This window comes from Triticum aestivum, chromosome 4D (assembly GCF_018294505.1).
Source record: "Triticum aestivum cultivar Chinese Spring chromosome 4D, IWGSC CS RefSeq v2.1, whole genome shotgun sequence".
Taxonomy (NCBI): domain Eukaryota; kingdom Viridiplantae; phylum Streptophyta; class Magnoliopsida; order Poales; family Poaceae; genus Triticum; species Triticum aestivum.
The window spans coordinates 515,494,893-515,508,747 of NC_057805.1; the positions used below are offsets into that span (position 1 = coordinate 515,494,893).

General features: G+C 43.9%; 1 protein-coding gene across 2 annotated transcripts; it reads left to right on the forward strand.

The window, feature by feature from the left end:
* Positions 1 to 8,126: 8,126 nt before the first annotated feature.
* On the forward strand, positions 8,127 to 9,538 carry LOC123100803 (uncharacterized). Of its 2 annotated transcripts, none has more exons than XM_044522680.1 (2): positions 8,127 to 8,230; positions 8,776 to 9,538. In XM_044522680.1, the coding sequence occupies exon 2, from the start codon at positions 8,828 to 8,830 to the stop codon at positions 9,389 to 9,391; it is 564 nt and encodes a 187-aa protein (XP_044378615.1). In that variant the 5' UTR covers positions 8,127 to 8,230; positions 8,776 to 8,827; the 3' UTR covers positions 9,392 to 9,538. The 2 variants fall into 2 exon arrangements, with proteins under 2 accessions (XP_044378615.1, XP_044378614.1); XM_044522679.1 differs by having other exon boundaries at positions 8,161 to 8,340.
* Positions 9,539 to 13,855: the final 4,317 nt, after the last annotated feature.

Here is a 13,855-nt window from a genome sequence, read left to right on the forward strand (position 1 = left end):
TGTTGGCATGTATTCCGAATATAGTCATACGTGCTTATGGAAAAGAACTTGCATGGCATCTTTTGTCCTACCCTCCCGTGGTAGCGGGGTCCTATTGGAAACTAAGGGATATTAAGGCCTCCTTTTAATAGAGTACCGGACCAAAGCATTAACACTTAGTGAATACATGAACTCCTCAAACTACGGTCATCACCGGTAAGTATCCCGATTATTGTCACTTCAGGGTTAACGGATCATAACACATAATAGGTGACTATAGACTTGCAAGATAGGATCAAGAACTCACATATATTCATGAAAACATAATAGGTTCAGATCTGAAATCATGGCACTCGGGCCCTAGTGACAAGCATTAAGCATAGCAAAGTCATAGCAACATCAATCTCGGAACATAATGGATACTAGGGATCAAACCCTAACAAACTAAATCGATTACATGATAAATCTCATCCAACCCATCACCATCCAGCAAGCCTACGATGCAATTACTCATGCACGGCGGTGAGCATCTTTAAACCTCGCCTCGGCAACTTGCAATACCCGTCACGAAGCTTCAGAAGTATATCACCGCAGCGCAGGAAGGGACGTTCATTCCCGATAGAGAGAAGGACGAGATGACTGAGGCCGTAGGGAATGCTGAGCACCCTGGACGAACACGAGGCACACCAGGCTCCGTTCCATGGAAGTTTGGGTTTCCCGACGCAGGCGGTTACAAAAGCTGGGAGAGAAAGAGGAAAGAGGAGTTGAGCGACATGTAGAAGCTCAATGCAAGACTACAAAAGCTAGAGGAAGCTGAGAGAAAGCAAGCTGCCGACCAACCATCTCAGCGGCACGAAGCTACCCCAGAAGCTACCCCACCATCTCAGCGGAGAAGCAACGTGGCTTCCACAGAGCCCGTTCAGCCTGACTTCACGTCTCCTAGCTACCCCGTGGATACTATCACTGAGGCTCAACATTGCGAGCTTATGACGAAATGTCGGAACCTCACTTTCAAGGCGTCTGCCGACTCTATTGCACCTCCTCAACCCAACGGAACTTTTCACTGTCGTCCGATTCCACATGGCTATGCTGTTGTGATGGTGGATGAAGTAATGGAGGGATTTGAGGAGCTCGAGCTTGACCACTCTACAGGTGAAAGGGAGAATCGGCTGGTTCATGCTCTGAGGAGTACATGTCTATGGCAGAAGGAGTACATCAAGCTTCCAAACTAGACGCCTCTGCCTCCTGCTCCTCCTCCGGCGAGTCAGGGCACTCCGCCTCCTCCTCCTCCTCCTCCTCCTCCTCCAGCGAGTGATCAGGGCACTCCGCCTCCTTCTCCGGCTCCTCCGACACGTGAGGGCACTCCGCCTCCTCCTTCGCCTACTCCGGGGTCGGAGCAGTCTGCCTCCTCCTCAGCCTCGTCGGCAATGGCGGAAGACAAACGCCGTCGCTCCGGCTCCTTTGGCACGTCAGATTTCTCCGCCTCGTCAGCAACGACGGAAGAGAGACGCCGCCGCTCTGGCGGCTAGCAGTACAAGCAGAGGCGGGAGCCAATTCAGATACGGTCTATCTCTCAAGCCTCTGGAAAGTTTACCATATGAGAGGACCGAGCAGGAAAACGAGGACATATGTCATTCCCAACTAAGGGACCATTTTGCAAAAGAAAACTCCACCTCCGAAGGAGAAGGTAGATCCGGTGAAAGTGAAGCGCACTATCAATGCCCTGAAGCGACCACCACCACCTCTGCCAGATTCCAACTATGACCGCATAATTACTAAGACACATGCTAAAGCACAGCAGTCAGAAAGTACTTCCAGTGCTGCAAGAGCGAAAAAACGAAGAAGTGGGAAAACAATTCCCCAGCTCGGCGAACAGGAGAAGCAATCGTTCCCCCCGCTCAAGGTGTCTAGCGATATCGCTAATCATCCGATGCTACTGCCCGGTACCACTCTTGATGATTACCTGCCCGATGATGTACAAATTGAAACGGCTGAGGTAGTAGACGTATTTAGATACGAGCATGGGAAGCCTCTCGTCAAACCTGATCATCCTCATCTAACAATGATGATGCAAAAATTGCATGACTGGTACATGGAAACCTACAGGAAGTCTGGGAAAGACATTTGTTAGTCGGAATTAAAAAAGAGAATGACTTCCCTCGAGTCGACCTGTTGCCTGTTGAATTTGTGGAGTTATTTAAATTATACAATCAAAAGGCCCTCGACAAACAACTCATGACTTGCTACTGTCTGTAAGTATTACTTCTATAATTAAGTCTCTAGCTCAGCTTGTTCATTGCATGTATATATAATTATCCCCACTATATTATGCAGATTGAAGATGGTCGAATGCAAAAAAATAGGAATCTTCGATGTTGGGTTCATTAGCCCAAATACCGTAAATGAATGGTCGGTACGAAAGGCGGCCGAAGATACCGAGAACAACTTACTACAAACGTTAACAAAAGGGAAATACTCATTCCTTACAACTTCAAGTGAGTGTTACTATCTTCTGCATATTTGGTTCTGCTTACTCGTGGTTAAGTAATGTAATTGATGAGTTATGCGTGCGCAGCTTCCACTATATTCTGCTATCATTAACCTTGACGGGGCATTAGTAATTGTCTTAGACTCGCTCCGTAAAGATCCCAAGTATTATGCGTACATGACTGCAATGCTCCAGAAGTAAGTTCAATCAATACCTGGACCATATCGGCAACTTTCGTTCATTCCTGATATCAAGTAATCATTTTCTTTGCCTGCCAGGGTTTGGAAAACGTTCACCGCTAAGGTTCCGGGTCTGAAGAAGGAGCTGCGATTTACACACCCCAAAGTAAGTAGTACTAGCTAGTTTCGCGCATCTCTAATTGATTCTAGTTTCATCAATACCATTACCATGCTTGCTTATCAGTTTGATTGAACTATATTCTTGTAAAGTGCTTGTTGCAGGCACCCAACACTCATTTATGTGGATACTACGTATGCAAGTTCATTCGCTACTATACCTCTGAACGGGCCTCCTCTGAGAAACAATTTGAAGTACGTAAACAATATTCACAATTTTATTTTATATATTACCATCAACTGTGTTGAGTTTCATTCATATATATGTATTGACCCCTTCTTTAAATTAGATCTGGCAGATGCGGGATGAACTCCTACCACATGATCGCATACGAGCACTTCAAGAGGAATTGGTGGGATTCTTTCTTGACCACGTCGTACCTGAACAAGGAGAATACCATGTGAAATTGAAATTGTTGTAAGGGATGTTATATATTGTACATATGTAGCAGCGTCGGATAGATATACGAAAACTTGTTGTTCGACCAAGCACGAAGAAAGAGATGTCACTTCTCTCTATATATGTTCATGACGATCTTGTGTAATTAATGGTTTCCTTTATTTGCTTACTAGCTAGCATCGAGTTCTCTCTATATGTGTAGTAGCTACAGTCGACCAAGCACGGAAAAAGAGAGGTCACTTCTCTCTATTAGCTCGCTAACACAATATGAAACCCCTAAATTAACCCTCCAAAACCCCAAAACCCCCCTTCCAAAAAAAAACCCCAGCGACTGCGAGCTGCTGACGCGTGGCCGCCTTTTGGTCCCGGTTGGTGTTACCAACCGGGACTAAAGGTCCTCCCTCCCCCGCCCCAGGCAGCGCCACGTGGAGGGCCTTTGGTCTCGGTTCGTAAGCAAACCGGGACTAAAGGTTTTGGGTATTAGTCCTGGTTCCAGAACCGGGACAAATGGCCCTCTGGAACCGGGACAAATGGCCCTTTTTCTACTAGTGACTTCTCATAGGTGATACTTTTAGATAGACATAATCTCCTACTTCAAAAAATAATTCTCTTCTTCGATTATCTGCATAGCTCTTCTGACGAGTTTGTGCCACTCTAAAGTTCTCTCTAATCAACCTGACTTGTTCCTCGGCATTCCTGAGCACATCTGGTCCAAAGACTTAACTTTCACCCGTTTGATTCCAGAACAACGGTGTTCTACACTTACACCCATACAATGCTTCAAACGGTGCCATCTTTAGACTATTCTGGTGACTGTTGTTGTAATAGAACTCCGCATATGGTAAACTTTTATCCCAACTAGTACCATACTACAATGCACAAGCTCTCAACATATCTTCAAGAATCTGATTGAGCCTTTCTGTCTGTCCATCAGTCTGAGGATGATATATATGCTGTACTGAAATTCAACTTCGTTCCCAAAGATTTATGCACTTTCTGCCAAAAGATGGATGTGAACTGCGTACCTCTATCAGACACAATCTTCTTAGGAACTCCATGTTGACATACTAGTCTTTCCATGTATAGCTCTGCCAATCTTGCCCCGCTATAAGTAGTCTTGACAGGCAAAAAGTGAGCGACTTTAGTGAGACGATCCACTATTACCCATATAGAATCATAACCTTGCTGAGTATGTGGTAATCCCACTATAAAGTCCATTCCGGCTTCTTCCCGTTTCCACTCAGGAATATTCATTGGTTGCAACAAACTAGCGGGTCTCTGATGCTCAGGCTTTACCCTCTGACAAGTGTCACATATAGCTACATACTCAGCCACATCTCTTTTCAATCCATACCAGCAGTACTTCTCCTTAAGATTTAGATACATCTTAGTACTTCCAGGATGAAAAGAATAGGCTGACTCATGTGCTTCACGCAAAATTGTATCATGAATGGCTTTCACCCCAGGCACACATATCCTTTTTCCAAACCATAAGGTTCCATTCTCATCTATTCTTAAGCCAAGTGCTTTACCAATCACCACATTCTCAGTTATCTCCTTTAGCTTTTCATCTTCTAGCTGACCCTTACGTATTTCTTGCTCCAACGTAGGAATCACTTTTATCTCCATAGCACTAGCAACAATACCAAGGTTCAGATGTTGCAACTCCGCATACAACTCTTCTGCCTCTGGTCTCAACTTACGATTGTTGTCATATTTCTTCCTACTGAGAGCATCAGCTACAACATTTGCCTTACCTGGATGATAATGTACCTCCGGTTCATAATCCTTTATTAGCTCTAGCCAGCGACGTTGTCTTAAATTCAGACCTGTCTGAGTGAATATATACTTCAAGCTCTTATGATCGGTGTAGATATCACTCTTGTGACCAATCAGATAGTGTCTCCAGATCTTCAATGCATGTACCACAACTGCTAACTCCAGATCATGAGTAGGATAATTTAACTCATGCTTCCTCAACTGTCTTGATGCATGCGTCGGTGGTGGTGACCTCATGTCCGCTCGCACCGTGTTCGATGAAACACCAACGAGGGTCAAAAGCTTCAAACTGCATCAGCATCGCTCGGAGTAGCAGCGGGTACACGATGGAGTGCTGGAGTGATGCTTGGCCATCTCCAACTCACGAGCGTGTAAGAGACTAATCATGAGACAGTAATGATTTAATTTGGTTTTGCAATGTTTTTATTTTAAAAATGGTTGGTTTATCTTTGTAAAATAGTTATTTACATGAGAATTATTGAACAAAATAGTTTTTAAAGAGCAATTTGCATTCAAACAGTCTTCATTCTTAACAAAGCTACGAGTTCACATTTGCTCTAACCAAACGGTCTTCAATTTTTGCCACCACAGGAGCCTTGTATTAGCTCTTGCGGTGCGAACTGGAGCTCGGATGTCCGTGCGACGAAGTTGATCTATGACAGTGGCCTTGGTGATCCTGTGCCCCGGTTGGTAAGTTGGGAGACAGCAGGGATGCAAACCAGCGCCAACGATGGGCGAAGATTGCACGACGGATGAGCGGCGCTAGAGATGGAAAATCTGCCGAAGCAGTTTAGGTGAAAGGATAAAGATGTAGTTTTCAAATTTTTTCTAATAATGAAAGTCGGACTCACTATAAAGATCGACGTGGGCTTAACTTTATGGAACTGGGCCTTATGACACGTAGGGCCCATCTGAAGCTTCTAGAGTTGTTAATCCTGTGGTTGAGAATGTGTGTGACAAAGCCTGTGTTTGAGTATTTACTATCTAGGGAAGCATAAACAATTTACAATCTCACTGGACCCATAAGCCAATATCCTTGAATGTTTTTTTTTCTGTTTGTGTGTATATGTCGCAAGTTTTCTTGTTTTATTTTAGGTTTGGTACTCTAGCTAGGTCTAGAATTGTTTTTTTGTTCTTTTTTTAATTTCAAAATCAAGGGATGTCTCAGTTTTTATTAAAAGAAATATTTGCTCCAAAGTTGAATGAGCGTGTCATGCAGGGTTAAATCACAAGATAAACTGATGAAACACATGATGCATTAGTGGATATATATAAATCTCACGGGTGATATGAAGACAAATTGAAAAACATGATGTGTTAGTTAAATAAATAAATATCATGATACAAGTATAAGTAACCATGCAATAAACTATATGTCCAAAAACAATACTTCCACGCACGGGCATTTTTGCTACTATTAATAAATTGGTAAAAATCAGAGAATGCGAGGTGGATGCCGGATACGGCAGCCCTAGCTCTGTGCTTTTACCCCCGAACCCCTCTTGCCCTCCTATAATATAAAAGCCGCCCGCCTCCGTCTCTCCCCCGCACTCCATCGCCTCGCCGCCGTTCCCCGCAACATGTCGACCCAATCTCACATCACCCGACGGGACGGGACCCGGCGCCTCGTCCTCTCCAGATCTTACACCCGCCCGAGGTGAGCACTTGTACATCCCGATCAGCTCGTCCCGATTATTTGCCAATGTCAGATTGACCATTATTAACATGCCAATTTTACCTAAATCCCCATGGCAATATTTAACGTTTATCGCCATGGCAAGTTTTACTTTTTATTTGCCATGGATAATTTACCTTTATTAAGATGGAAAATTTACCTAAATTCCCATGGTAATTTTTAACTTGTATTGCCATGGCAAGATTTACTATTTATTTGACCTTTATTAAGATGGCAGATTTTACCTTTTTATTGCCATGTGAAATATATGCACATTTTAATATGATTTTGGTTATGATGTATTTTCTTTGTTTTTTCACCGTTTTGTGTTTTCACACACGACATTTTTCTCATACATTACATGTAATTTTAAGAAAAATTACCATTACATTTTGTGCTATAAATTTGCCATTTGCAAATTATTTTGTGTTGTATGATGGAAATTGCCATGACTTCTTTTTCCTTTTTTGGGTTGTTGTTAAAATATATTCACCCATGTCAATTTTCCGCGTTTGAAAATTGATGGCAGTTTTACTTAACAAAGCAAAAAATTTGGTTCTTTTTTACCACAGCAAAAAGAAAAGAAATATTCGAGTGTTTTCTTTTTTTCATTACTAGTCTTTTTATTCATCTTTTTGGGTTGTTAGGGGCTGGGGAGGTGTTCAGGCTAGGGCTTTTATCATTCCGAACGAGTGGGTTCGACCGTTGCCCCTCCCATACCGAACGAAACATTCGATCTGGGGTACTCCCAAACCGATCGTCAGCGCCATATCGGGTCCTAAATTTAAATATATTTTTTGCCATCGCAATCCTCAATTGGCATGACAAATTTTAGCTAAATATAACGGCAAATTTTCACTTTTATTGCCATGGCATTTCTTACTCTTTTTATTTGCCATGGCAATTTTACAAATTTTCATGCCTAAATTACCTATATCTACATGGAAAATATTTAACTATTATTGCCATGGAACTTTCACATTTATTTGCTTACCAATACTGCCTTGGAAAATTTACTTAAACCGCCTTGGTAATTTTGACTCTTTATTTTCCATGGCTAAATTATCTATATCAACATGGTAACATGGAAAATTTTCACTTTCATCTTTTTTCAAGGGGTTTTTACTTGCAAAGCAACTTGCCATGACATTTTTTTCTGTGCCATTGCATCTTCTTGTCCATGGCAAAATCTTTTTTGTGAAAGACGAATGTCATTCTCTGGTTTGCATCGATGGGATTTTTTAGTTCTCAATTTCCCCCTTTTTAATGGCTATTTTTTTTGCATAGCATAGCCAAGTCTGGTCTTTATTTCACAAGCTTAAAATATGTCTTTTAGTCACAGTACAAACTGGGCCATATTGGGCTCTGTGCTTTTACCCCCCGAACCCCTCTTGCCCTCCCTCCTATATAAGCCGCCCGCCTCCGTCTCCCCCCCGCCCTCCATCGCCTCGCCGCCGTTCCCCGCAACCCCCTGTCGACCGAATCTCACATCACCCGACGCCTCGTCCTCCTCTCCAGATCAGATCTTACGCCCGCCCGCCCGCCCGCCCGAGGTGAGCACATGCTTGTACATCCCGATCAGCTTGGAGTTCGTTCCGATTGGTTCGTAGGTCTTGGATCCAGCCAGCGTGGTCTCCCTCCGGAGTTGCTCGTTCCGATTGTGGTTGGTCTTGTATCCTTTCCTGCCTGGCTTTGAGTATTCGTATGACTAGGATAGGATTTAACTAGGGTTTGTTTGGTAACACCACCCAGGGTTCGATTATAATAAGGAATCAGTCTGACGTTTTAGTTAGGGTTTGCTTGGTAACACACACAGCGTCGGTTGTAATTCTGGAGATGCAATTTTCTTGCTCACAATAATACAATGAATGATGGGATCTCTATCTACTTTGAACCAAATTATATTATATTCCCTCTGTTAATTATTTTCCTGTTTTGGGTGATTGAGTGTATTTATTTTTTTTAGTTGCCTATCAGTATAAATACATGGCTGAATTGCTTTCACTTCATATTATTAACTATTCTGTCGCACAATGCAAATTTGCTGCTGTATGGTCTCTTCCTGACATTAAATCCTCCTCTGTTTGTGCTGTACCAGCTGGTAGCAGCAACTCTTCTGCTGCAGTCTTCTTCGCCGCCAAAAGGAAAAGATGCTCTACAAAATCCACTCCCATGCCCAAATCCAAGCCCTGCAGGCCCGCTCCGATGAGCTGGGCCACTCCAATGACATGCAGGTGAATCTTGTCTCTCTGGAGTCGGTGCGCATAGCGCGCGAGTCGTATGCACTCCTCTGCCCGCTGATCATGGAGTCGAGGTCCTGGGCATGCCCGGAGCTGGATTCCCTCTCGGTCGTGGCAGGCTTGTCGCTGGAAATCCAAAAGCTCGAGGATGATGTGTTACCCCAGCTCATGGTTCTGGAGGCCAAGCTGGAACGGGGCGCCCTGGAAGCCCTCCTACTCATGAAGAACTCAGCAATTAAGCTCTTACATCTGAGTAAGTGCTTTAAGGAAGCCTTGGGCTTAGTGCTTGACGAGGAGGATCTGGTCTCAGCCCGAGTCGAAGAGCTGAGCATAGTGCTAAAGGATATTGCTGTTCATGTACTCGAATATAATTGCAACATTGCCTGGATTCAGGTGCGTCTCCCGTGGCTGGTCCAGCGGGTCACCGATGTGTTGGAGACCCCGGTTCGTTTCCGTGATTCTAATGAGTACTGATGAGTAGACTTATCAGCCAGCTCGAGGCTGTTGTGATGAGTATTTCTTAGGGGCGTGGCAAACAGTTTAGAATCAAATGCTGCGATGTATTTCTTGGACCCTCCTTTATGTTTGGATGTGTTATTAATGGATTTTAAATTATATGTATCTTGGGTAGTGTTTTCTCATTCTGTGCTAGTAGGGTACAACTTGCAATTACTTTCAGTTTTTTTTTTGAGAAACATCCATTCTGTGTTTTGCTGTACAGTCGCATGGAGGTATTCGCTCTTTTTGGGGAATATATGCCAAAAGAATATAGTATGTTAGAAAAGAGATCCCAAATTTAAGTTTTTTAAGAGGTACTACATACGGATGAATATAGACATACTTTAGAACATGGATTGACTCATTTTGCTCCGTATGTAGTTTCCTAGTGAAATCTCTTAAAAGACTTATATATTTAGGAACGGAAGGATCTGTGAGTGTCCATGATTAAAGCTTTGCAAATACCATAAACAAAACATCACGTTGTACTTGAAGCTGAATTGAATTGAAATGTGAATAGCCTTCCACTAGCCAGCCAAGGAGGAAGGAGCCCACCGTGCACCACCATTCCATCCTCCATATCTCCATTTCCTCTTGTCGCGCCGCGGTCCTCAACTAAACTAGGCTGCTCCACCTTGTCGTCACCAGCCCCTTCTCCCCCCCCCCCTTCTCCTGACACGCAGATCTAGTTGCGTCGGTCGCTGCGCAACAACCCTAGCCACGACGAGCACCACCACCGTGCGGTCCGGGAGCCGCGCCGAAGTCCTCAACTAAACTAGGCTGCTCCACCTTGCCGTCACCAGCCCCTTCTCCGCCCACCTCCCCCTTCTCCTGACACGCAGATCTAGTTGCGTCGGTCGCCGCACAACAACCCTAGCCACGACGAGATCCTCCACCGTGCGGTCCGGGAGCCGCGCCGCAGTCCTCAACTAAACTAGGCTGCTCCACCTTGCCGTCACCAGCCCCTTCTCCGCCCACCTCCCCCTTCTCCTGACACGCAGATCTAGTTGCATCGGTCGCCGCGCAACAACCCTAGCCACGACGAGCTCCACCACCGTGCGGTCCGGGAGCCGCGCCGCAGTCCTCAACTAAACTAGGTTGCTCCACCTTGCCGTCACCATCCCCTTCTCCGCCCACCTCCCCCTTCTCCTGACACGCAGATCTAGTTGCGCCGGTCGCCGCCCAACAACCCTAGCCACGACGAGCTCCACCACCGTGCGATCCGAGAGCCGCGCTGCAGTCCTCAACTAAACTAGGCTGCTCCACCTTGCCGTCACCAGCCCTTTCTCCGCCCACCTCCCCCTTCTCCTGACACGCCCTAAACCCTCTAGATCTTAAAAGCCCAGTATCTTTTATTCTGTTAGGTTTTGGGGGATTCTAAAAATCTTCAACGGGGTTCCCCCAGTTGAATTAGGACGTAACTTTTCGAATAGATGATTTTTCATATAAAAAACTTTTTAGTCCGAGTTCGTATGCAAAAGTTATGCCCATTTTACTAAATTCCAGAGAGATTTTGCAAATAAAGTCGAAATTCATATTTGTAAATTTTCCCAACAACTAGACCACATATCACATAGGAAACTTATTTTCTTTTATTTTTTGACATTTCCATCATTTTCTTTTATTTTTATTTTAAACTAAAAAGGCGGTCCACGGGGAAGGGGTGCATTTAGTAATGGCGCACCTTCACAAATTGCGTCATTACTATGTGTATGACTTGGTCAAACCTTGGTCAAAGTTAGTAATGACGCACTTTGTATAGGTGCGCCATATGTAATGGCGCACCTATGCAAAGTGTGCTATTACTAAGTTTGACCAAGGTTTGACCCAGTCGTACACATAGGTATGGCGCACTTTGTAAAGGTGCGACATTACTATGTCAACTTAATAATGGCGCACCTATAAAAAGTGTGCCATTACTATGTCAAAAATTGTTCACAGACGCAGCATTTTCAAAGCTTTTATTTAGAGTTTAAAAAAAAAAGCTCTCTTTTTTTCCAAAAATGTCCGGGCTTTCAATTTTGCTCAAAAATCTCCCCTTTCCCAAAAGTTGTTTAAGATTTAAAAATATTTGAGTTTTCCAAAGAATGTTGGTGTTTTCAAATAAATTACAATTTTAAAAAATATTATTCAAAAAATTTGAAATGATTGTGTTTCAATAAATATTCTATTCTCTCAATAAAATCATGTTCAAAATCCAAAAAATATTTAGATTCTGTTGCCACTCATAGTTCTTATGCACCGCAATGCATATTTAGACACCAATATTATGCTTTCCATTGGCGGCTATGTAACAGCGTTGACTGACAGGATGTGTCGAGTTCGCTCCCTCCCGTGCCCGACTTTTTTTAGGAATTTTATGCCGCTGGAGTTGGTCCTTACAAGTTTGTGCTGCTTATTATTAATAAAATTTATTCAGCTCTTGCGTCTTAGGACACGCAGTCATGAGTCATGCGCCGCGAGTTCGGTCCCACTTTATCACCAAGTATTTTTCGGATGTTTTTGGGGAGTCGCTACCAACTTTGGGCAATGCGAATGGGCGGGCACGTTAGTTCGGCACCCCAAGAAAGAAGGCTATCCGTGAAATGAAGAACTATTGTACAGACATGGGATGAACACGAAGCGAAAAATTTGCACCCGTTCTACCTTAGGATGGAAGCGAATTGTAAATATGAGACGAAAACTAATTTGGGGAACAAAAGCGGAAACGAAAATGAAATTGGGGAACATAATTTTCGTATCTGCACATGCATATTGTGTTTTTTCATGTATAGCCAACTCTAGACCAGCCTAGATACATGGGCTAACTCAAATGTCCTTGAACTTATACTTGTATATGCTGCCAAAAATAAAAATCACGCATAATAGTATACATTATTGTGATATATCAAAATAGTTACAGTCACCTTAGCAATTGTCTTTTTGGATTTTATTCTATATTTCTTTCAAGTTCAATAGTTTTTTGAGTTCCAACGATTTTCCACTTTTTATTTGTGCCCCCACGGTAGTATCTTCTTTCCTATTCATTTCCACACAAATTTATACTCCCTCCTATCCATATCTCAATTAGCGAAAGGTAGTTTCGCTCCCGAACGGCGTCCAAGCTTGAGGATCTGGCAGTCTATTTCGATAGAAGATGGTGGATCCAAGCAGTGGCAGAGCAAGACAAAAACCACCGGGGGGCAAAGGTAGATGACAAAGATCTGGGGGGCAAAACACTAATTTTCGTCTCATCTAGGCCCTTCAAAAAATCTTCTCACTTTTCTCCAAAGTTGGGTGGGTGGGTCCCCCTGGCCTCAACATAGCTTCACCACTGGATCGAAGACCTATGGTCGTCCATGCGTCCTTTGGTCACCTTTCCCCTGGAAGCAGCTGTGGTAATTGCTCCAGGGCGTTGGTTCGTCCGTAGGTGGTTGACTTCCTGACCGCAAGATAAAAAGTCTTGCCGGCTCTACAGAGGAGCAACGTCGGCACCGGCGCGCCATCCCCTTGTCCTGAAGGTTGTTGTCGGAGATACCCCAGATGTTTGTTTTTGATTTCTTGTTTGTTTGGGTTGTTTTTTGTAATAATGTTGGTTCTTTGAATTTATTGAGCTTAGGCTTTTTTTTCACTAGTGCTAATTTTTTTGGTTCTTAGATTAGAATAATTTGCTTTTTGAGACAATATAATTCTTTGCTAAAAGGCATGAAAATGAAGGTAAAATATGGTAGAAATCAGCCCACTCCGTTTTCACCTAGTTGACAATGGATTGCTCAAACGTGCGAGCTATTTCTCGCATTCAGCGAGCCTAAAGATTTCTCTCTCGCTGAAGGATTCCGACTATCGCACTGGCCCACTATCGCACAACGAAATAGAAAAACCTATCAAGAAAACGAGGGCGCGAGCAAACTTGGCCCGGCCTGGGTCCAACGAGCCAGGCACGGCACGGCCCGGCCCGGCCAGGCACGCTAAGTACGCGTGCCGGCCTCTTTGGCCCAGGCACGACCCCTTCACTACATGGATGGGTCGGCATGTCGGCCGGTTTGTCCTGAGTAGGCACGTCGAGGCACATCTCTCAAAAAAAAGGCACGTCGAGGCACGGGCGCAGCATCGATAGTTATTGCCTCATTGGCATTGCTGAAGAAAAAAAATGATGGTTGGCGTCTGCAGGAATAATAAATAAAGAATTATTCATTATTCGAGCTACTGTTACTCAATTTCACAGTTGTGCCTTCATCTTTGAAGGCAGAGTATCAAATCAAGAGGTACATAGCCTCACTAAGCATGCTTTTGGTCTGGACCCGGGGCGCCATGTGTGGCTCTTAAACCCCCCAGATCTTAATTGTATCCCGATGAACATTCTCAATTAATAAAGCAAGTGTGTTTAGACGCAAAAAAAACGAACGAGCATAGAGCCAGTAGCCACTGCACCACTTATGACTTCATGTAAAATACACACTA

Coding starts and splice junctions, on each gene's coding strand:
- LOC123100803 (XM_044522680.1), top strand. CDS start 8,828: ATGCTCTACAAAATCCACTCCCATGCCCAAATCCAAGCCCTGCAGGCC.